A 26,140-nucleotide genomic window follows, 5' to 3' on the forward strand; every position below is an offset into this window, starting at 1 on the left:
GATACAATAACTTCATTTACGTGCTCGACAATGATGTTTAATTCGCCCAATCGCGGGAGGAGGGGGGTGACCGAACGGTTAACGCCTGCCGTTGCATCATAAGACCTGTCATTGAGTCGATTCCGGACGTGAAAGTGACAAGGGCTCGCCTGTCCAACCTCGTGGGTTTGCTCCGGGTCCTCTTGTTCCTCCCACTGCTAAAGAGCCTAACACGCAAGTTAATTAATGGAATAAAATGTATCCATATCTTAGTCCCGAAATGTCCTAGTTTGTAAAAAGTGGACGTTAAACCCCATTTCTCTCTATCTCTTTTGTCCAATCGAACGACTAGATGCTGTACCCTGCCACGCCCACCGCCCTTTACCACTGACATGGGGAAACTACGCCGAGGAACTGTCTCGAACCTGGGATCTTCTGGTTACTCACTGAGCGCTTTAGATCAGAAGGTCTGTCATTGTTTTCGATCCCACACTTGTACGTGATAAGGAGTAGGGTCACCTGACTAACCTCGTTGGTTTTCTCCGGTTTCCTCTAACTGCTAAAAAGAACCCTATGCAAGCGAATTATTGAATTGTACCAAATTATACCAAATGTTAGTCGCAAAATGGTCTAGTTTGTGCTGAGTAAACGTTACGTACTCCCTTTCTCTCCATATGTAATATCTTTATTAAGATTTTAATGTAATTAATTGCATAGATATGAATTACTAACAACTGTAATCACAAATATAATAAAAGCCCCTATATCATGTCACTTCAAAATATAAATGATGTGGGTTATACTTAAAGCTCCTATATCATGTCACTTCAAAATATCAATGATGCGGGTTATAATTAAAGCACCTATATCATGTAATTTAAAAATAACAAAACTGTGCCCATGTAGCCATATGTAAGCAAGAGTAGCAATACACTTTACAATATTAATAACAAAAATAGCTCATGTAATTATAGGCACCCAAGAGCAGGAATACACTTTAGAATTTTAAAAAAAACGTAGCTCGTGTAACTATATGTAACTAAGGGTAGCAATATTAATAACAAAACATAGATCGTGTAATTAACTGTAATAATAAACTTTAAAATATGAATAACAAAATGCAGCTCGTATAACTATAGGTAATCAAGTGCAGGAATACACCTTAAATATTCATAACAAAACGTAGCTCATTTAACTATAGGTGATCAAGTGCAGGAATACACTTTACAATATTAATATCAAAATGTAGCTCGTGTAACTATAGGTAACCAAGGGCCAGAATACACCTTAAAATATTAATAACAAAATATAGCTTATGTAACTATATTTAACAGGGGTAGCAATAAACTTTAAAATATTAATAACGAAATGTAGCTCATGTTACTATATTTAACCAAAGGTAGGAATACACTTTAAAATAGTAAAAATAAATTTGTAGGTTATGTAACTATATTTAACCAAGGGTAGGAATACACTTTAAAATACTAAAAAGAAAATGCAGCTTATGTAACTATAATTAACTTAGGGTAGGAATACACTTTAAAATATTAATAATAAATTGAAGCTCGTGTAACTATAGGTAACCAAGGGTAGCAATAAATTTGGCAATAAAAATTAATAACAAAATGAAGCTCATGTAACTAAACGAAACCAAGGGTAGCAATAAACTTTAAAATATTAATAATAAATTGTAGCTCGTGTAACCATATTTAACCAAATACACTTTAAAATATTAAATATAAATTTGTAGCTTATGTAACTATATTTAACCAAGGGTAGGAAAAAACTTTAAAATATGAAAAATAAAATGTAGCTCATGTAACTATAATTAACCATGGGATGGAATAAATTTTAAAATATTACAAAATGTAGCTCATGTAACTAAACGAAACCAAGGGCAGAAATACACTTTAAAATATTAACTACAAAATGTAGCTCATGTTACTATTTAACCAAGGGTAGGAATACACTTTAAAATATTAAAAATAAATTTGTAGCTTATGTAACTATATTTAACCAAGGGTAGAAATAAGCTTTAAAATACTAAAAATAAAAAATACTAAAAATAATTAACCTAGGGTAGCAATAAACTTGAAAATATTAATAACAAAATGTAGCTCATGTAACTTAACGAAACCAAGGGCAGAAATACATTTTAAAATATTAATAACAAAATGTAGCTAATGTAACTAAGCATAACCATTATTATTCAAAGCTTATTCTCTACAGATGAACGAGTCAGGGACGTATGTCCGGTTACCAGGACATTGGGTAACATACATTGTATTGGGTTCAACACAAATTATAAACTTCTTGGGATCAAGGTCGTTTATGTGTAGACGATTGCTGTTAACTGTCAGATTAGCATTCGGTTCACATGGATTTGGAACACCCAACCACGAATCTGAAGAGATAATTTAAATATTAAGGTATCACTCTGACATTAATGTAAACATGCGAACTGCTGTTTTAAACAATTTACATATATGAATATATGGATAAAACAACAAACAAAAAAGAATAGGGTTTGACGTCCTACTCTACTGCCCTAACCAGATTAAGGACGTTGGCCATACGCCATGCAGTGTGCTATGAAGATAATTGTGCCTTGGCGGCGGAAATGAAATGAAATGGGGTTTAATGTCCGACTGCTACGACGGGGCTAATGAAGACGGGCATACGCCATACAGTGGGCTATGAGGGACATTTTGCCCGGAAAGCATACGCCATACATTTTGCCCAGAAGCGACACTATGGCTCACTCTTATATCGAATTCCTACTGTCAAGGGATCTTTACGTGCACGCCGAGACCTCGGCTTTTTTTACCATCCGAACGACTAGGCAGGCCCTCCTCCCTGTGCCACTGACAAGGGGAAACCACGTCGGAAAATCACGATTAACTTTCTCGGGCAATGCAGGGGTCGAACACGCGACCTCCTGGCTAACGAGTCAGCGTCTTACCCACTTACCCACCGTGGCTCCCCCTTTGCAGCGGCGCGACGGGATACTCATATTTAGAATTCCTACGGTCAAGGTTTTTTTTTAATAAACTCGTCTAGTAATTAGCAGTTGGAATTCGATTGGCTTTACTGCATGTTTCATGCCAACCTGCATCAACCCGGTTGGTACTTAAAACCTAGGATGCCAAACTCCATTTCAATCGTGTCTTAATAAGCATATACGCATGGCAAATAAACATAAAATAATATTACATGGTTTATATTATTCTTAGATATTTTGCAACCGGAATTTGGTTAAATGATAATACCTTTTAACAAGAACGTGTTGTACTGACTGGTCTGGACGTCAAATAAAGTACAGTTCTGTGGTTTGTTGTCCTTTTTACAAGTCAGCTCAGGTCCTGATCCTGAAAAACACAAGTACGGAATACAAGACAAGTCCAGATAGTGAATAAACAAAATACTAAATACAAGACTAGTCCAGGTCTTAGAAAATCACTAGTACGAAATTCAAGACTAGTCCAGGTCCAACAAATACACGAGTAAATTTATAACATTACTATTTATAGTCATTTCACCTTTCCACCTCGTCCTCCCTTTGCATTGGTCATGTTTGGCCACAGATCACTAATTATTTCCCCATTGACTTTAATGTTAATTCTCGTCTCTTAGACCGGCTCTAATCTAACTTTTTCCCAAATTTTCGATGGGTAGAACGCTTTCTGCCACAGATGGAGCAACATGTGGCAAACTCTTGCCCAAAATCATGTATGAGGTTCACCATGAAAAACTTGAGATACACAAGTTGGAAGTAGAGAAAAGTAAACATGCAATTTCCGGCCCTACATTTCAACGTAACCAACCTCACAACTCTTGTATCCTTCCGCCCCAAAATCATGAATATTCACCAAACCTGGCAGAAAATGTATTTTCAAACCCTTTTCTACACCAAAAAGTCAATAAAAATCGCCATGCAAAAGGGGGAAAAAGGGAAAGGCAGACAGAGAGACTAAAAATAACTTTGGCCCTATTTGGCGTAGAAATATTTGGTGAGCTGTGTCCGTTTAATTTACATTTTCTACAAGGTTTTGGTGAACATTCATGATCTTTGAGGCTGTAACAGAGTTATCCCCCATTTATGTAAACGAGCAACAAAATATGCATGTTTTTCAAATTGGATAAGTCTATCAAACACGGCTACTAGGCTATTCTGTAAAGATTCCCAGGAAACATATCACCATCGAATGAGGTGGACATTAGCTCGACGATCGAATGAAGAAAGGGATGCTACTCATTAATAATAGTTATAATTAATATTCATACATAATGTCATCCAACAACGTAACATAAGAGTGTTCCTGTTATGGAGAGAGAGAGAGAGAGAGAGAGAGAGAGAGAGAGAGGGGGGGGGTAACATTCACTCGACAAATACAAGGTAATTTCGGGACCAACACATGGTTCACGCTAACCATTTGGCCATCTACCACCCCCCCCCCCCTTCCTGTTATGGAGGCTCAGTGAGTGACACGTTGGTTCACAAACCAGGAGGTCCTAGGTTCGATCCCGGTGTTGACCAAAAGGTGCCAGCGTCTTGTCCACTTGCCATTGACAGTTGGAATTCGAAATAAGAGTAGGCCGTAGTGCCGCTGTCCGGACAAATTTTCCCTCATAGCACACCGTAGGGCGTATGCCCGACTTCATTATCCCAGTCGGTGCAGAACAGTAGGTTCCCATTCCATTTCATTTCCTGTTATGGGCGATAATTCGCATATATTGTGGAGAACATGTGACAATCGATATTTTGCATCATCAAACATCAACTTACCCTTGTTCTGTAATTCGGTTTGGATAGTTAATGCTAGATTATATATGCTATTGACTGCCTCCAACAACTTAGGAACTGGCGCACTTGATTCTTGGATGAGGGTGTTTCCCGATACCAAAGGTACACCAAGATCTATAGGTAATATATTATTGTCACCACACGTGAACCTGTCTTGATGGTATTCTTCTCCACTTGGACATTGTATGACATACATATTACCCTCAACATCACATTTGATCAATTTGGTAGAGTCGAGAGGATTCTGGTGGAAAGCTTTGGTCGGATCAGAAACATCATTTCCTCTGTAACAAGGATTCGCAACATTCACTACTTCACCTAGTAGAACAAATTAAAGATACATTTGTTAAGACTGTAATAACGAGTTGGCCATTCTTACTATAATAATTCAAAAATAGATTGCAGTCAAATTACTTTATTCTGAACGGAGTTGTCACTCTTGGAAATTTGGACTAGAAATATGCATCAATTGTGTCCGCACCGTCTACGAGAATTGCCGATCGTTTGATGGACAGATGATAACTCGACCCACATATTCTCGAATATCAAGTAACACTCTCAATGGCTATAGTACCCTAGCTTGGTAGGCTTTTCATCACCAATTTCCGGTAGTGACGTCAGTGACTAACGGTAAACGTTAGTTTGGTCGACCATTTCTTGATTTAATTTTAAATGAACGACTGTTTATTTCCAAGTTGTATCCAAGCCATCCGAGGGTCTACAGAGTTGATTTTGAACTTGTCATGTAAATAAAGGTCTACTTAACAATTTCTATAACATCTGAAGTCTAATTAAAGACATGCAATTGGCAGATTTAGCTCTTGCATAATGTATGTTTAAATGGAGCGTATCAACACCGATTTTAATCCCAAAAGGTAACTCTCAAATGGCCATAAGCATGAATGTGCCTCGGCTCTGGGAACAGAATACAATTCGTAATTACTCACTGTGGGACGAAATTGCATAATTTCCTGTACCTGTATATAGATCCACATGGGTTAGGGTTATGGTTGGGTAGTGTAAGTACCCAAATAATTAATAAACTATGATACCGTGTGTGTATTCTAGAACAACCTAACTCCAAGCAGTACGTTTTTGTGTGCCAAGTCTTTAGACACACCCACCCCACCCAATCAACGCATAAAAACTAAAAATAGCATATAGTTACGTACTCTTTTGCGTGTATTTATAAAATTGACTTAATTGAAAATCAAGAGGAGTACATTCCCTTTCTACGCCATTTTCTAGACACGTTATATCAGCACCTGCAAGAAAAAAAGTACACCTTTCATATAGCAATAGGTGACATTTAGCAATTGAGAGTAATAAAGAATTACTGCGTTGTACACATATAGCACGACGATGCATGTGATCGCCTTTGTCACGCAGCTGATACAAATCAAGCCAAATGGACAGAACTGTGCTTAAAAGAATTAGCAAATTCGATTTCTGGGGTGAAATGTAATGTGATTTCTCAGTACGGACAAAACAACATTGGAAACTTATTTTTAAAAAAATGTTAACTATGTTAACACTATTTAAGCGATGCAGTAGAGATGTCAAACATCCGTATATTGTACGACATGTGAAATGCTAAAGATTTAGGTATTAATCCAATTTGAATAGTGTACTCGTTTTTTTTTTGGCGGGGGGGGGGGGCACCCGACAGGGCCTCCCGATATCTCACACAAAGCACGCCGTTAAAGATGCATTTTGTAAGATTTAGTTAAAGAGCTGGACGTTCGGAAATATAGAATGCAAAATGAAATTATTGAAAATGTCATTCAAATTACTTTATTCTGAACGAAGTTATCACTCTTTGAAGTTCTGACAAGATGTGTTGGCATAGATTGCTTATTATCGTACTAACGGTACTTGCTGATCAAGATCCATTTTTTAATTAAATCATTAAAAGGCGATCATGTTTCAATTATCTCCAGCATCCGATGGTCTAGTGGGTTGATTATAGGCTTGTCATGTGAATACATGTCTAATTAATAGTATATATAACATGTCTAATTAATAGTATATATAACATGTATAATTAATAGTATATATAACATGTATAATTAATAGTATATATAACATGTGAAGCCAACAAAAGACTTGAAATAGGCAGATTTAACTCTTACACAATGCATCTTTAACAAACAAACGTTTATCGTTTGTTTTAATATTGTGATACTGATACTTACCTCCCTTTGTTTTAATAGTGTAATACTAGTATTTACCTCCCTTTGCTTTAATATTGTGATACTTGTACTTACCAGCCTTTTTACCCTGTATAATCTTTGTATTTATAGTAGGATTATCACAGCCTACAGCCGTCTTGGTGGCAGTCGGGTTGTATTTTTCACCCTCGTAGGTGATGTATAGAGGTCGACCATTTTCATCGTTTATCGTCATCACTGATGGTGATCCCGCTAGAGCTACATCACTATAAGAATAGAGAGCAGCGCTTGGATGAGTTGAGTCATAAGACGCATAGATATACACCACACTACATGATACGTCTGTCTGTAATAATAATAATAATAATAATAATAACTGCCGTTTTAATAGTTTTTACGCAACACAACTATACACCTATTAAAAAATATCTCCTTTGATTGGCATTTAGTAATTGAACATATTAACACAAGATACAATTATACGGATATACAATTACTGAGTTTGATATTAAGCGACGTTTCAACGAGGATACTCTCGTCTTTATCAAGCAAAATGTAAAGATTACTGAAAATCGAATAACGAGGTAGATTTTAAATATAAGCTGAAAATTAGGACAATACTTGTGCATTAAGAACTACTACCTGGTGAAAACGCATAAAAATTCGTTGAAAAAAAAAAGTTTCTTTTGATGTCTAATATTGGTGTATTTTCGTCATCATCCGATTCTTACTAGTCATGTGTGGCGCCTGCCAGGTTGAGATATAAAGTGTGCTTAGTTCGGACTATGGGACGACAAATCGGAAGATCTTGTAGAAATTGGTACTGCACGTAAAATATCTCGTGGCAGTTGAAACTTAAAGAATAGTGAGTTGAAACATCCTCCGCCCTAACCCCTCCTCCGGCATTGCATAAATGATAAACATTACCATATTATGTTAGTGTCAAATTAATCAACGGGGACAAGACTTTAAACCTCATTCTATCCCTTTGCACGTCATTGTACCTTTAACTAAGGCAAATTGTTAGAGTACGTAAAAGATTCTGTGGCATTGGGAATTTTAAGGCGAATATGCAGAAACGTGGTAGTCCGGGAAATTCTCCCCTCGCATTTCAAATTTGGCCATAAAAAGACTAAAAATGACAAAGATATTGTGTTGACGATGAGTTAAACCCCATGTTATTCCTTTATATTTTAAGCCAAGACAGATAGAAAATACACTGACTGTAACTTACAACAAGGGTTGTAGTATTAGTGGAATTAGCTGAAGAATTTGTGGGTGGTGCTGGAATGACGAGGTTTACTGTTGTTTCATTCCCTGTAAAAGGTATATCTTTTTCTATTTCTCCAGAGTCATCAACAGGGTCGCGTTCAAGTACTAGTAGACCTATAAAATTGCATAAATATTAAACAGTATAGTCATGATATATTACTATGTGGTTGATGGCTTTCTTAAATTTAGTTTATATTTATATTAACTGGGAGTTTTATGTTCCTATATTTCATAAAATTAGTAAATACAACTAGCAGTTGATATATATATATAAACTAAATTAAAGCAAGATTCCTAAATACTAATTTAACAGCTAGCGCTTTCTGTTCGTCCCGAACATATATTTTGTGTTATTGTACAATAATGACATGGCTCTTGTTTCATGTGCCTTTGTGCTTTATACATGATCCCTTGCACTGAAATCTAAACTAGGTTCAATTTTATTTAAATAAATCGCTCTCGCGAATGGATTTTTGGCGGTTGGAGGATACCGAAGGACCCGGATAAAACCCAACCAAGTTGGACACGCGACCCCACTCCTTGTCACCTACACGATAGGAATCGAAGTCACGGCACTTGACTCATTGACAGCCCATATAATCTAAAGCGCACGCGTTAGACCATTCGCCTATCATTTTGGTGTTTGTCTGTATCAATAATCAAGAACTTACCTTGACATGCACGTTTCTGTATTGCGTTAATGATGGTCTCAACTTCTGAAAAATCTTTCAAAATGAAAACATGGGTGCAATCAGGATCGGATGAGATGGCCTTTAATTCATTTTCATTTATTCCACTTCCAACACCAATAGCGAACACTGTTACTCCTTTAGATTTTAATATTAGAGAAGCTGCTTCTGTGGCTATCAGACTACTAGACCGTCCATCCGTTACTACCAACGCTACCTTTGCAGAATGATTTCTCATTCCTTTCTCGGGAACAAATACCTGATTTGCAGCAAGATTTAGTCCGGTAGCTGTATTGGTACCACTACCTATGTAAGCTATTCCATTAATAGCCTGGTTTAAGCTCCCCTCTGTAGAATGGTCATTTAAATAGAACTCTTTCCTGGCACTAGAACTGAACTGAACGGCAGCTACTTGGGTTTCTCTCGGGCTGATATCCAAACGGTTTGTGACTTCTATCATAAATTGCCTAATTATGTTGAAGTTTGTAGCTCCAATGCTGCCGGAGCCATCGATAATAAACGCTAAATCTATCGCTTTCTTGCAAACATCTGCAGGGTAAAATAAACTTCCATATAAAATATATTCTAATGTTACACACTTTAAAAAGCAAAATATGAAGATAACGAAAGTTTGAAAATAAAATATAAAACATTGTTTGACCTGTATATACTGTATTGCCTTAATCTATTTAGTTTTTGTTTTGCACTTTAAACTGGCTTTCCGTTCTTTTTTTTAGGTGTTTATAAAGAAATCACCAACCAGAACAGTTGTATATCATTGTAGGGCTCACGTTTAAAGAATGACTGATTCAAAAAACACTATTGGTTGTTAAATCATCTTTAAATCAGACAATCCTTCCTAGTAGGTTCTGGCATGAACTACACTACTGAATAATAATTCGCAGATTCATACTCAGTAATCCAGAAGACCCTGTAATAGTCCAGAAGATTCCTTGGTATTTTCCAGCATGGTTTGCCAGCACTACTGGACTAGCAAGGAACAGCATATAGTCGAGGGAACATATCGCGGTCTCGTATACAGGCAGCTATCCAGATAAAATACCCTCCCCCAGAACACTGCGTAACGTATGCCCATCTTCATTAACCCGGTTTGTGCAGAGTAGAAAAGTAACACGTTAAACCCCATTTTATTTCATTTGCGGGATAATTCAAAACTTACCATTATTTGCTTCAGTAATATTTATAAAGGTCGACGCATCTACTCCCGGAGCAAACAAAGTCTTCCAGATCAGCGACTGTTGCATCCGATTTCCTGATATTCCGTCTGTGGTGTTCAATGATATGTTAGACTTATACATGACGTACAGTGAAGCAGCCAGGCCGGAATACAAAGGTTTACGTAAATCTCTCCACGTGGTCGTCTGCCAGTTGATTTCCAGCCTGGTTTCAATAATTTCACAAACATTTTCCAGAATACCAGGACAGGTCTGTGTTTGGTTGTACTTGTCCTCATCAATCTAAAATCAGTTTTAAAAATATACACCTAAATTACCTGTTAGACTCCACCATGATAACAAAACACTGTTATTGTGTGAAACACCAATAACCTAACAGATGCCCATTTATAGACAGCTAAATAACCTCCCATATACCCATATAATTAATATACAGCTAAATTACCACCCATATGCCCATTTAATTAATATACAGCTAAATTACCTGCCAGATGCCCATTTAATTAATATACAACTAAATTACCTCCCATTTAATTAATATACAGGTAAGTTACCTGCCAGGTGCCCATGTGATTAATATACAGCTATATAAATAATTTCCCAAATGCCCATTTAATTAATATAGAGGTAACTTACCTGCCAGATTCCACCATGATAACCATCTCTATAAGTTTTAGAATCTTCCCCATCGTTAGATTGAACCAGAGCTAAACGTCTTAAAAACAAGCGATCCGAGGCAAATATACAATGGCTTCTAATGGCATCAACCACAGCCTGAACGACAGGTTCACCCTTTGATTTGTCCTGTATGGTTAAATCTTGCTGGGATTTAGTGTCCTCAACATTTACCAGTACAACGAGGATGATAAGTAACGGATACTTCTTCATACTCGGTTACCTGAAATATTATTAACAGCTATTATTAGTTCCATCACAATTAGAAATCAATATATATCCAAAAATATTAGCACAACCGTAAAGCTGTACTACTTTATATATATCACAAGGACCGGTTTTATGTATCTAAATGCCCCGATCTTCGATGTAAATGTTGCGAACATATCACGCCAAACAGGACATATCATTTTTATAATTCCGCAGACAATAGTAACCATAGAAAATTAAAACCACAGTGTTACTATCTAAATATGTATAAAATAGAGTTCAATACCCATCGATATACAACTGCATGATTTATGAATAGCTCCAAATGTTAAAATATTATTAAACTAGATTTGAAATAAGTTTGTGTCGGGATGTTATCTTTTTTCATTGTTTACCTTAAAACAGAGTAGTGCTGCTTTACGGTTTCAGACCACTATTATTAATTTTAATGGGTTTTCTAAATTCTTTCAATTATATCTCATCCCGAACTGTTTCACAACGCTAATGTGAAGCCTTATTTTAGCACTGTATAAGATGTCTGACCTTTAGTCGTGTTCTATGTGTGACGTCACATCATGGCGTCGATAATACGTGCGTGTTCACACCGAAAGTAGTAATACAAACTGGTCTGGACACTAACCAGGAAATATTCTTTTTATCCAAATACACTTCAAACATGTTTATGTAATTTTTCTTTAAATTAAAAATTTGTCTTAGAATTTAATTTGCAATTATATTGATGTCCAAGCGAATATTTACTGCTTATCACTTTGATCGTTTCATTATATTTAAAGGAACATTAGGAACAGATAATAAAAACAGGATATGTTGAAAAGTTCAGTCAAATTGCTTCACTCTGAACCATGGTGTCAACGTCATTATTGCTGTCGGTGCGATAAAAATCAAAGTCTCGATTATCCATTTTTACGTTAAATCATCCGTCATAAAAGGTATTCAAATCCACTAAATATCGCAGGCTAACGATGGCATGGAGAGTTGATTATGGTCTTGATAAGCTAATTAATGTTTAATGCAAGAAAGTTAGACCTTTTAATTTCACGTTTCTGTAGGTGCTTCATCATTTTGTTCCAGCTTTGTATTGAAGATAAAAAGAAATTGCAAGAAGAAGAAGGTACGATAGAAAGAAGTAACCTATAGCCTTTAGAAATCACAAAATTTGAAGCCATGTTAGATTTCTTGCTCTTAATTTCTCTTCATTTTTAATATTTTTGTAAATTCGTGACTGAAAAATTACGTTTACAGATAATAAATTATTTTTTACAGATGATTTTGTTTTATATTTAACAGAATATCTTCTTGCAGCAGATATACTCGATTTTGTTCATGCAATTCTACCTGTTAATCAACATAAACATGATATGGTCACTTAACAGAAATAATTGTCTGCCCCCCCCCCCAAAAAAAAAAAGTAAAAACAGAATACAAATTACAAAAACAAAGCAAAATTGTGGTAAATCTGCTGCCAGAATTTTTTTTTTTTTTTTTTTTTTGCTTCTTTTTTATTTATTTATTTTTTACAGTGTATCTAGCGTTGATATTTCGATTTTGCTTTCTTAATTAAACATTTTAACACGAATTAATCTGTGCACATATTAGCGTGGTTTAAGTCGTCCGAAAATTTATATTTTAGTGAAAATTGCAAATGCTGCATAGTTACTTAAACATATATTATGTCAGAGCTAAATCTGCCTATTGATAATCAAAATATAAATAAAAAACTAGATAGGATAATACAATACTCACTATTAGCTTGAATTTATTTGCTTGCTTATAGCTGTAGCTTCTTAAACTATCTAATATACTTTAGTGTCTCCAAAGGCGTTTGTATTATCTGAACTCAATGGAGCACATCATGCGATAATTTGAGTAAGGTCTAAACCATCCTCGCAATATCAAAGGTAGTCCACGATTAGATGATGCATTGACTGTGTTAGCTGAAAATTGTGAGAGAGAGATAGGTGTGTGTGTGTGTTTGTGTGTTAACGCCCACTCGACACAAACTAGGTCATTTCGTGACTAACATATCGTTCAATTTTACTTCAATAATTCGCTTGCGCTTAGGGGTCTTTATCAGTAGGATAGGTGTGTGTGTGTTTGTGTGTTAACGCCCAATCGACACAAACTAGGTCATTTCGTGACTAACATATGGTTCAATTTTACTTCAATAATTCGCTTGCGCTTAGGGGTTTATCAGTAGGAGGAAACCGGAGGACACGGGAGAAAACCCACGAGGTTGGACAGGCGATCCTACTCCTTGTCACGTACAACTGGGGAAACGAAACCGCGTCAATTGACTCAATGACAGACCTCATGATACAACGCGCACGAGCTAACCATTCGGCAATCCACCCCCTACACCCACACCCACCCCCACCCACAAGAGAGGGAGATAGAGAGGAAGAGAGAGAGAGAGAGGGCGGGGGCGAGAATGAGTAACGTCTTCCTGTTCTGCACTAACAAGGATAATGAAGAAAGACGAACAATTACGCCCCATGTACACGTTGGCATTCGCATAAATGAAGCCTTACCAAGCGGAATTCAAAATACCAGTAGTTCATAGTGCACTGGATGGCGTATGCTCGTCTTCATTTACCCGTTGGTACAGAAGCGTAGAACGCTAAACCAAACTCATTTCACTGCCGTTTCATATTTTCAAGAATTTAAAGACGCTCTTCCTTTGACAGATTTCCCGAAGAAAATGTTTATGTTTATATAATCAAAATAGATGCCACATATTCACCAAGGGCACATTTTGTCCAGAGCAAAAAATATCCTCTTTGAAAAATCAGAGAAAGAGAGAGAGAGAGAGAGAGAGAGAGAGGGGAGGGGGGTGGTAAAGTCCACACTACTCATACTGGGTCATTTCATATCATCTAGCTATAGTACGAGTGCGTGAGTACACGTAATTCATAACCGTTATTTTTTTATAATCCGCATTCTTATACATTTAGTTCAATAAACAAAGATCTAATTTCATTATTGACAAGGAAGTAACCTTTCACCCTCCTTCAACGACATATTGTGAGGTGTTTTACTTGGAGGATGTTCTTTGATTTCATATTCAATAGATAATTTTAAAGAAATTCAAATCCGTCAATTTGTGTTTGCTATCCTCTTAAGTAAATTGAATGGGGTATCGAATTTTGTTTTCAAAGAAGGAAGGGGAATATTTGCCCGAAAATTTTCTTTACCACTCGTGACTAACATATGGTTTAGTTTTATTTCAATAATTTGTTTGCGCGTAGGGGTCTTTAGCAGTGGAGGGAAACCGAAGGATCCGGAGAAAACCCACGAAGTTGTCACATGTCAGCTTGGGGTCGAAATCACACCACTAGAACTAATGACAGAACTTATGGTCCAAAGCACACGCGCTAAGCCACTGGGCCACCTACCCTGAAATATCAGAGCTAAACTGAAGACCAAGGACGATTTGACCTTAAACGCGTCGTTGGATATTAATGCAGTTCTAGATAATAACACATCCTTTTAATCAGAATAGATAAATATACACCGTGTCCTTGATATGACTTTGACCTAAATAAATATCTCCTTTCAGAAAGATGATGCATGAAAAGAATGTAATAATATAAAAGAGGACTGGTGCCATATAGAACAACCTGACCCAAAATACCTAAATATAGCCTACACCGTGACATTGACGTAAACAAATATCCACCCTTCAAGAAGATCATGTATGGGGAGATATTCAATATCATATTAAAGAGGTAAGTCTGCCTACTATAGATCTTTTCTCTCGCTACAAATGTCATATGAATTACTTTTCAGGGATTTATTGACATTGGATGGCTGAGATATAGGAAGGATTAGCCCACCGAGCCATATAAATGGACGCCAATCATTATTTTTTTATTTTTTTTTAGAAATGGGGTTTAACGTCCACTCGACACAGACAAGGCCATTTCGGGACTAACATATTTTTTTAAATTTTATTTCAATAATTCGCTTGCGCATAGGGGTCTTTAGCAGTGGGAGGAAACCGGAGGACCCGGAGAAAATCCACGAGGTTGGACAAGCGACCCTACTCCTTGTCCCAATCTTTAAAATGACTGAAAATCGGGACTTATTAGCATGGCTATGTTATCTGACAATCGGCTATTTTTTCTCAAAACTTAAAACGAAATGAAATGAAATGAAATGGGGTTTAACGTCCTACTGTTCTGCTCCTAAGACGGGCATACGCCACACAGTGTGCTATGAGAGAAATTTTGCCCGGGCAGCGGCACTATCGCCTACTCTTATATCGAATTCCAACTGCCAAGGGATTTTTTACGTGCATTCCAATGTATACACGGGACCTCGGTTTTTCGTCTCATCCGAAGGACTAGACAGCTGTCCTTGTCAGGCCCTCCGTCCTGCATCACTGACAAGGGGGAACCACGCCGGAAAATCTGGATGAACTTTCGCGGCCAATGCAGGGATCGAACACCCGACCTCAAGGCTAGCGAGCCACGTGATCCCCCTAAAAACTTAAAACACTCATAACTTCTCTCAGAATAAAGTAATTTGACTACAGTGTCCAGTACATTCATTTTTCATTATCTATTTTTAAACTATTATTAGGTTTGGGCAAATCAGTTAAAATTTCTGCGTTGGGTGGTCGACTGGCGTGGTTTCGAATCCCCGGTTGTACGTGACAAGGAGTAAGGTCGCCTGTCCAACCTCGTGGGTTTTCTCCGGGTCCTACGGTTTCCTCCCACTGCTAAAGACCCCTACGCGCATGCGAATTATTGAAATAAAATTAAACCATATGTTGGTCCCGGAATGACCTAGTTTGTGTCGAGTGGACGTTAAACCCCATTTCTCTCTCTCTCTTTCTCTGCGTTGGGTGTTTTCTTACGCCATTTATTATGCTGAACACGGTTGTGAAGAAAATAATTTTGTTCTCGGGCCTTTTTTACATCTTGAAATTCAATTTTGTCAATATAGTCGCCATTTTGGTGATCTTTCCTCTTGTCTGATTCCTCACAAAACTATGTTTGTAATATTTTTATGTATTTTTATGGTGCAAGAAGCCGTTTATAGGTTTTCTTGATGGTGCGATTCATGTGCTATCGGTGTATTTTGACATTCTTAGTCCATTTGATTCTGGTATTCTAATAACAAAAACATAGCTTAGTGCTCTTTAACACGTGTGACATGCACTTTGAAAACTCGAAACCTACCTTTTGTTCTCGTTGATATAAATAAGTTTATTTATGTCACCGTGGAGACAAAACTGCGCAGTACAGACCTGTCTAAAGACCTCATGGGACAACGCTATGCGGGAATTGGGGAATATTGGCTGAAATCTAAAGTACCTGTTTTTATTAAAGGTGCAAGTAAAGGGTACAGATTCTAGAACAAGCGGTTGGCAGGCAAGATACGCCCCCATTTTGCAATAGAACAATCTGAAAAAGCGATTTTTCGAACAATCAGAGGTCATAATCCAAGATGTAACATTCCGACATGCGTCAATATTGTCAGGAACCGCGATCTTTGGGATGTAAAGATGTTTTTTTTAAGTTTCGTCATAATCAGATAAAAAGTTGTTACCTCTTGTATTACATGTTGATTATACTATTTGCATAAAGGGGCGGCCATTTTGTCAAACAGTCTCGGTCCGATTTTCACGAAATTAAAACTTAAACGTAATTAAGGTGCTATGTTTTAACGGTTTTTAAACGCGATTTGTCGTACAATCAGGGGCTATAATCCAGGAAGTTAGGGACCTAAACATATGTTTTATCTCAAAATGGGATAAAAATTGTGACTTCTAGAAGGTTCATAAGCTAAAAATGTGTTGTTGTTGTGGGTTTTTTTGTGTTTTTCTTTTCTTTTTTTTTCTTTTAAAAAAAAAAATCAAGATCTATAATTGAGGAGTTTACAGTTTGTTACGAAATTCAAACTCAGTCGTAATTTAGTTGAAACAGTGATATAGTTGAACGCTTTTTAAAATCAAATACATATTGTGACCTCTAGGGTTTTCCACGTGCTAAAAACATCAAGGTCCATAATCCATGAAGTTACGGTCCGATACATGCCAATATCGAAAGGAACCGAGATATTTAGTATAAGCCTGTTTTTTAGGTGAATGGGCGAATGGACTGATACACGGACGGACGGATGGAAGGACGGCAGCGACGATCATATACGCCCACATGGGCGTATAAAAACCAATAGATTATCATATTTTCCCTTGGTGCAGGACAGGGGCCCTGGCAAGAGACAACGTAAAGTCGTTGGGAGGGGACGAAACAAAACGAGGCCCTGTGTACCTTTAACTATGTGTATCTCGCTTGTAAGATATCATGTAATTAAATACCATACACGTGTTGGTATTTTGAAAAGACGATTCCTATCTTATATTGTAACAGTGCATATTGACGAAACATGCACAAATATTTTATTTTAGATATTTTATTTTAATGTATTTTAAAGAATGTATATTTTAAAGATTATAAAGCTGATTTTAAAACTAAAATTGGTGAACAGATGCAAGAAATTAACACCCTGAAAGAACAGATTAATGAATTTAATAAGGAAAAAAGCAAACTTGAAGAGACTTCTAGAAAATACCAAGATGATATTACAGAATATGAGAAAAAACAGACACAGTCTAAAAATGTATTATCAACAGTCAAATCTAAAATAACATCACAGAAAGAACATATAGAACGTTTAAGCACAGATTACCTGACATATTTAACCAAGCGAGTCTCGATCTGGCCAATCAGACTTCGTATCGAGAAATGGGCGTCTTTCGTTAAGGGTTTTCCTGGATCCTTATATATTCAGATAAAAACAAAAAAACAAAACCACTTTTACAATATACTAATCTCGCATTTCTTCGCATAATTCTCCGCAATATTGACTTGTAAAAAATAACCCATCCTTAAACGAATGTGTGACAATTTATTGTGTGTTAAATACTTTGGTAAGTATCTTTATTTTAAAATGTGATATATTAAGAATATTGATATTATTATATATATATTGATAATATATTTTATATATATTGATAATATATTTTATATATATTGATAATATATTGATGATATTATGTCATATATTATTATTTTTTAATATATTGATGATATTATTTCATATATTATTATTTAATATATTGATGATATTATTTAATATATTGATGATATTATTTAATATATTGTTATTATTACATATATTGTTATTATTACATATATTGTTATTATTACATATATTGTTATTATTTAGTATATTGAATTTTTTGAATATATTGACATTATCAAATATATTGATATTATTACATATATTGATATTATCAAAGGGTCATTCCATGTCAAGTGGGTCAGTTTTCAGAAAGTTGGAAAATCGCCCCCCTCGAAAGAATCTGGAAAAAAATATGTTATTTTACCTGTAAATACTAGAAACTGCAAAATTTGTGGTCTGTAGCTTGAAAATTGGTTGAGATAGGGGCATTTGAGTTTTATGAGTTACCAATAAGTATTCGAAACAAAATATGTATCAATAATTTACTCAAGCTTTGTTTTTACCTTACTAGTGTGGATATAGGGCTCAAATTTGGTAGTCAAAATTAAAGAACTGTTTGTGTAGATTAAGAATCTGCAATCGGATGTGAGTCATGAAGAAAAATAGGTGTAATTGTATATTTTCTGGATTTTGCAGTGCTCGGCCAGGAGCTACAAAGTAATAGAAAGAGACCCAAATTTTGTTTGGCCTATCTAGAGATTGCCAGTAGTATTACGTACGAAACATAAAAACGCATCAGTCTTCACTAGATTCCCAGAAAATCGGCCTTCAATATCTGAAACGTGGTGGAATTATAGTCTGTAATAATGTCTCCAAAATATGTTAAACCCATTCTTGTCCCATGCTGCCATCTCGATATCTGTGTTCTGGGTCATTCCATTTCAACTATCACCCAATGAATTAAACCTTACCTCGTTCGATTTTGCTTAAATTTGGTTTATATGCTAATTAGGACTGAAAACTGAAAAATCTGATATTCCAAATGTTAGGTTCTTCCTACTAACGGTTCCTGAAATACGGTCCACCCAATTTGGGGCATTTTAGTCTTATACTACGTCATTCAAGACGAGTTGCCCTTATAAAATGCCATCTTAATAATTAGTCATACCTTTATTTAAAGATACATTATGGAAGATTAGATAAAGAGCTGACAGTTCTCACAATAGTAGTTAAAAAAAGATAATGTAAAGGGAATATGCTGAAAATATGAGTCAAATTTTTTCACTCTAAGCCGAGAAAACCTTATTTTTAAATCGGTGTAGCCTCGATTCTCATTGTTACTCCTGTCACAATAATTAACAAATCTCGATTATCCATTTTTGCGGTTAATCATCAATGGGCGATGTACAACAGATCGGATTCAAATCCAATGCAAATCGGACACATAAGATGGCATCGAAAGTTGATTATGGTCTTTTCATGTAAATAAAAGTCGAATTAATAGTTTATGTAACATTTCAGGTCTAAAAAAGACTTGCAATAGGCAGATTTAACTTTTGCATAATGTATCTTTAAATTGATCTACGATTCGAAAATACAGTTTTTATTTCAGATATCATTTATTTCAAGAAATTGAGGTGAAATTATAAAAAAATTGCAGACCTGACATCACCAGATAAAAATGAAATCCATTATTTTCACATTGGTTGTCCTTGGTATGTTGTTTGTTTATTAGGGGTTTGGGTTGTCGAATGTTATAACGCGTGCGCATTAGATCATAAGGTCAGACAATGAGTCAAGTGGTTTGGTTTTGATTCCCCAATTATACGTGACAGGGAGTAGGCTCGCCTATCCAACCGCGTCGGTTTCTCCGGGTGCTACGATTTCCTGCCGCAGTTAAAGAACCCTACGGGCAAGCGAATCATTGAATCATATGTTAGTCCCGAATCGATCGAGTTTGTGTTGAGTGGACGTTACGTCAAACTCTCTCTCTCTCTCTCTCTCTCTCTCTCTTTATTTATTTACTTGTTTTACATCTGTCTAAACTGCAAATTAAATTTATGCATATTTTAATTATTCTCAAACATAAACAATATATCTAATTGCAGGTATCGTTACTACAGTGACAGCAGATTGCGATTCCATGAAATGTGTCAGATCATTGTCCACTGTTGATTTATCAAATCCTGTAACCGCCTGTCCGTAAGTTTCTTTATTTATTAGAATGACCAGGATAAGTTGATACCTAACACTTGCAGTAACTGGTTGTCAATGGTGATGTTGACTTTTGTAGATCACACAAGCAGCCATCATTACCATATAATAACTTTAAATAGACATTATACAAGTGCTAAATTTGAATAATGCCTTCCATATCTGTGCTATAGGATAATCAATCTGGTTAAAAAAACAGATCATATTTCGTTTCGTTTTTTATAGTTCAAAATTTCGTTTTTACTTGTCTTTGGTACTCTAGGATCTGGAAGTTGTAATATAACCCGCGTTCTGGTTGATGTGAGGGATTAGCCTATGAAACGTTCTGTTGCAGCGAGTTCTTGGCGTGCGATTCACGGAGCTGCGTGTATCCTACTAGAAACATCAACGCTAATTGGTTAATCAAGTGTTTGACGTCATAGGGTCAAAAGTCGCTCGAATGACCCCTGACGTTACCTCTCACTATAACTGGTCAGATCTTCATGTAGTAGAGGCCATCGAAAGTATAAAATAAACGAAACGAAATATAGATCTGTATTTTAATCCGATTGTACGCTAATTAAGACTACTGATAAAACGGCTGACAATCGAGATATCGTTTGTTATCATAGTAATGGTACCTGACTATATCAAGAATATGGGTTGCGGGTGCAATTTATACAAGTCTTGAGTTAAGTGATCTTTATATGATCCGCCAGTTGTAAGACGGGCTGTCGAATTCTGTAGTTGTTACAATTTAAAAATGAAATTACATTAAATGCCAAATCTGAAAGAATTAAACGAATCTAAACGAGTACCAGCGAACAAATTAAGTCGCATGCAGCTAGTCAAATCGTACTCGCAGCTTGTCTCAGAAATAAATGTCAGAGTACTTATGAAATTTAAGCGCCAAAATATAGAGGAATGGTGTATTTACCTTGCCGCAAAATTCCAGCTCAAAATATTGAGTCGTTTTGACGTGAACGTCAAAACTGCTTATCCGGACACGTAACCCTTTTAAGATTTCGGGTTAATTTTTTTGTTGGGTGACCTGATAATCGATTCCCGTTCCGTGAGAGGTATACAGTGAATGACCCATGTGCTGTTCTTGATAACGGTAGCCAAATTTTACCTATACGTTAGTTTTTTTATAAAATAAAAGTCTGGTTTTATGGAGACACCGCATAATACAGTTTTGAACACCGGTCTCCATTTCCAGATGAAGACTGACGTGTTTAAATTGTTTGAAAAAGTATCACACATATTGAGTTATTTGTTCCACCCCCTAAGGTAGAGAATTGTAAGGGGTTTTAACAAAAAATTAAGCAGTTTTATTCTCCAAAAAATTAACGGGATTTGCCTTTTAATTGCCTTTAATTTTACCAAAAGACTGATTATACTTTTCTCTATTGGTAGTAAGGGGGGGGGGCGAATGGTTAGCACGTGCGCGCTGTATCATAAGGCCTAACATTGAGTCAACTGGCGTGGTTTCTAATCCCCGGTTGTTCGTGACCATAAGTAGGGTTGCCTGTCAAACCTCGTGCCTTTTCTCCGGGTCCCCCGGTTTCCTCCCACTGCTAATGACTTCCTACGCGCAAGCGAATTATTGAAATAAAAATTAAACCATATGTTAGTCTCTATTGTTAGTAACAGCAAATCTCATTTCGCATTCATAATATAAGTCTCATTTCTAGAAAGATGTATTAATATTACAAATATTAGAATATGAATATTTTATTATATCTATTGCTTAATAACGACACATGTAAGAGTACTGAAAGGGTGTATGAAATAAACTAAAAAAAATGTTAAATCCATAAAGTTGTGTGTTTTATAATATTAAGTCATATGAGATTTAAGAAGGCATTGGCATTAAAGGACATTGTTGGAGCCAGCCAATATTTAACATGTGATAGACCTGGCTCAACATATTCCAAAAATAATTTTAACAGAGAGATCTTTTGCTAGGGTTGATCCGAAACAAAGATTTAAAGAATTGAGATGTGATTCAAACTAAGAAAAACATCAGTTATCCTTATTCCGATACGATGACTGTGTAACAAGCTGCGTTTACACTACATGCGCATTCAATTCCAATTCCGGAGACCGACCTCCAAAATTCGGATTGGTTTTTTCCCGGTTTAAAAGCGGTGCGTCACATTACAGTTTATTCGGATTGAATACAGAATGAAAACGTCACAATGAATGTGCAGTGAAGGTCATTCATTTATCGAATTGAGGGTGACACCAACGTCTCGAATAAGACTTTATTCCTAATTCAATTCAGATTAAACCCCTAGTGTGAACGCAGCTATAGATGCGATGTTTAGCTCACTGATAATTGTTTTATGAGGCCGTGAGATGATATCTGTTCAAAACGAACTATTCATAAAAAATAATTGACCGTGACGAGATAAGACGACGCGAGAAAAATAGAAAAAGTTGGGGAATTCCCTTGGTTTTTATATTTTTTTTTATTAATTCTCTATTTAACATTTGCTTTATAAATAAACTTAAATCATATTATATTTTTTATTTGACACTTACCTCTGCCTGCGCCCACGTGCTAACCATTCGGGCACACCCCCCCCCCCCCCCAATAGCCTGTAGAATTGTAATTCACATGACTATGTGATGGGGGTGGGTCGACTGGCGTGGTTTCGAATCTCCTGGTTGTACGTGACAAGGAGTAGGGTCGCGTCTACCTAGAGAACGGAGCGGTCCGTTCCGGACGGCTTGTTTGAGAGCGGCACTTTTGATATACTTGATATACAATAAAAGACTTGTTTTTCTGTCGATCAAGACAAGACGATTGACACAATTATATTTTCCACGAAAACATTAGATAAAAATCGGGTTACTTGAAACAATATCATTTTCCTCGAAAACGCTTGTTCACTGGAGATAAAAATCGAGATTTTTTGCCGGAGAAAAGATGACTGGCACAATTTTATTTTCCACGAAAACATTGGTTCAAAAGGGATATTTTCCGCGAAAAGGCGTGTTTAAAGGGGATAAAGTAACATACTGTAATATAATATGTGTATTTATCTAAAGGGGTCATCCCGATTTTAACAGTCTCAGAATTAAAGTCCGTGTACGTATGAAATTTAAGCGCAAAAATATAGAGGGATGGTGTATTTAACTTGTTAGAAAATTTCAGCTCAAAATATTGAGTCGTTTGGACGTGAACGCCAAACCCGCTTAACCTTTTGCGTAAGGTGACCTGATAATCTATTACCGTTCCTTTAGAGGTCAAAAGAGTGCTTGATACTTGATAACGAACGGTCAATGTCACCTACCTGTTATTTTTATAAAATAAAAGTCTGGTTTTATCCAGACACAGATTGGGACACCAGTCTCAATTTTCAGATGAAGACTGGCGGGTTTATATAGTTTGTTTAAGTTGTTTGAAAACGTATGACTTATATTCAGTTAGTTACCCGGTAGAGGTTTTTAATGCCTTTTCGCGCAAAATCAAGCAGTTTTATTCTCCAAAAAATAATCGGGATTAGCCCATTAAATGAATGGATATCTAACCTATGCGTGGTTATCACGCTGTATGTCATGAAAATAAAATGAAATTCTTTTCTGCATCGATCGGGGTAATGAAGCAATCAGGCAAATTATTTGCAATGGATTCGCCAGTTATTTATGGACTGGGTCAGTGACTATGAAGTCCCCAAAGTTCGACCCCGGTGTTTGCTAAGAAAGAAAAGTAGGACGTTAAACCCCATTTCATTTCTTCTCCCTGTGTTCTACCACTTGGTCATCAAGTCCATATTCTATATACATTTAAAATACAGGCGTACCATTATTTTAAAACATATGAGGGTAACGTGCTAATCGTACATTATGTTATACTAAATGAAATATTGGACACCGAAAAAAAACCCATTAATTTGTCAAATCTTTGTTTTTCTGTCTTTATTTAAAGTTACAATTTCATATTTTCTAAGAAAGTCAAAACATAATTATTTCTATGTCTTTTGCTCAATAGGTTGTCAACTCACTATTATACAATCATAGGTTATCTTTCTCACACTTAAAAATCTTCACACTGGAAATAATAACACAATTACCTCCCTTGTTTTCCTATTCCCCACCATGGAATAGCTATCTTCAAACGTTTGAATTTGAAGTTGAAAATGATATTTTTGCCAATTTCTCAACTGGCAATAGTGAATTATAGGATTAATAGGATTATTCTTTAACAAGGTGGGACTGTTTATAGATACCATATATTTTAGGGCTTTATTTTAATACATTTTAAAAATATAACTTAAAAATATGAAATTGTAACTTTAAGATATATTTTTATTTAAGAGTAGACAGTAAAGCCTTTGTCTAGGCAAAATTTTCCCCAATAGCACACTGTATGGCATTTGCCCTTCTTCATTAGCACAGTCTTAGCAGACCAGTAGGAAGTTAAACTCCATTTCATTTTCATTATATTTAAGATATCTGAGAACTGCCGTTGGATGTTTAAAGACGGTTCATGATACGTGTTCAATTCTTGATGATGATAGTAAGTCTGCTATTAAAGTTATCCTGGACCAAACTAGTACAAAGATAGATGACGCGTGTAATGAAAAAGGTGAGGTATCTTTATTTTCAATCTAATGATAGAGAGAGATGGGTTTAACGTCCACTCGACACAAACCAGGTCACTTCGGGACTAACATATGGTTCAATTTTATATCAATAATTCGCTTGCACGTAGGGGTCTTTATCAGTGGGAGGAAACCAAATGACAGACCTTATGATAGAGCGCGCACGCGCTAACCATTCGGCCATCCAACGACACGCATAGGGGTGTTGGGGTGAGCGGGGGGCTTCGTCGGTTGTTATTTGATAACAATTACCTTTCAAAACATCTAGGTGTCGCTCACTGTCCTCCAAAGAAAACAGAATTGGCGTTATGGGCGTGGCTAAACAAGCCGCGTTACATTATTACGTCATAAAGCGCACAATTCAATTGTTCAATGTTTTTTTTCCTCGACATTTGTATGCATGTAGCCTTATATTTATTATTCATTTATGTCGGCTTCTATTCGGTTGGATGGCCGAATGCTTAGCGCATGCGCGCCCTATCATAAGGTCCGTCATTGAGTCAAATAGCGGGGTTTCGATTCCCCCGTAGTTCGTGGCAAGGAGTAGGGTCACCTGTACAACCTCATGGGTTTTCTCCGGGTCCCCCTGTTTCTTCCCACTGCTAAAGATCCCTACGCACAATCGAATTATTGAAATAAAATTCAACCATATGTTAGTCCCGAAATGACCTAGTTTGTGTCGAGTGGACGTAAAACCCCAGTCCCCCAAGAGCCTTTAATTCACTAAGTTTATGTAATAATTATGATCGAAATTCTGTTGTTTTTCTTCAGGTTCTGGTTCTGGTCTGTCACAGAATGTGTGTTTGGTGGCCATACTTACTATAATTATTTCTATCTTTTCTTCGTTCTAAACAATGTTTTCTTGATTAATTCTCTTCGAGTATATACCTTTTATATAACACAGTCACTTGATGTTAACGGAGCAACTTTTTCAACACTATTTCCACAATGATTCAAAACCGTGTCCACGGTGTTTCAAAACCGTTTCCAAAATGATTCAACCCCGTTTTAATAGAATTGTATGTGATAACGACAAGTTGTCCATATTAAATTAAGTAATTATATTCCGTCGATTATATTTAATATAACCACTAAAAAGATTGATGTAATAACTACTATTATAAATACTATTTGATTACAAACTTTGTAAATTGTTTATCGTTTTTAATTACTCTAATTAAACATACAATATGCAAGAGCTAAATCTGTCTATTGCAGGTCTTTCGTTAGGCCTGAAATGTTATCTAAATTATTAATTAGACATTAATTAACCTATGCAGACCATAATTAACTCTAGATGGCATCGTTAGCCTGCGATCTTTAGTGGATTATGAGCCGATATACTGCA

The 26,140-nt window shown here is 36.1% G+C and overlaps 1 protein-coding gene and 1 long non-coding RNA gene across 2 annotated transcripts; one reads left to right on the forward strand and one right to left on the reverse strand.

The window, feature by feature from the left end:
• Window positions 1-648: 648 nt before the first annotated feature.
• On the reverse strand, window positions 649-12,913 carry LOC126809880 (uncharacterized). The gene is made up of 10 exons (XM_050534738.1): window positions 12,761-12,913; window positions 10,748-11,009; window positions 10,096-10,393; window positions 8,898-9,464; window positions 8,189-8,340; window positions 7,051-7,300; window positions 5,956-6,048; window positions 4,766-5,101; window positions 3,249-3,347; window positions 649-2,383 (listed from the first exon to the last, which is right to left on the reverse strand). The coding sequence occupies exons 2-10, from the start codon at window positions 10,997-10,999 to the stop codon at window positions 2,196-2,198; spliced, it is 2,235 nt and encodes a 744-aa protein (XP_050390695.1). The 5' UTR covers window positions 11,000-11,009; window positions 12,761-12,913; the 3' UTR covers window positions 649-2,195.
• Window positions 12,914-14,727: 1,814 nt separating this feature from the next.
• LOC126809896 (uncharacterized) lies at window positions 14,728-25,934 on the forward strand. Its single transcript, XR_007674976.1, has 6 exons — window positions 14,728-14,742; window positions 17,472-17,951; window positions 19,599-19,701; window positions 20,095-20,188; window positions 24,640-24,776; window positions 25,564-25,934. It is a non-coding gene; the product is annotated as an uncharacterized LOC126809896 (long non-coding RNA).
• Window positions 25,935-26,140: the final 206 nt, after the last annotated feature.

Source organism: Patella vulgata, chromosome 2, assembly GCF_932274485.2.
Source record: "Patella vulgata chromosome 2, xgPatVulg1.2, whole genome shotgun sequence".
Taxonomy (NCBI): Eukaryota; Metazoa; Mollusca; class Gastropoda; family Patellidae; genus Patella; species Patella vulgata.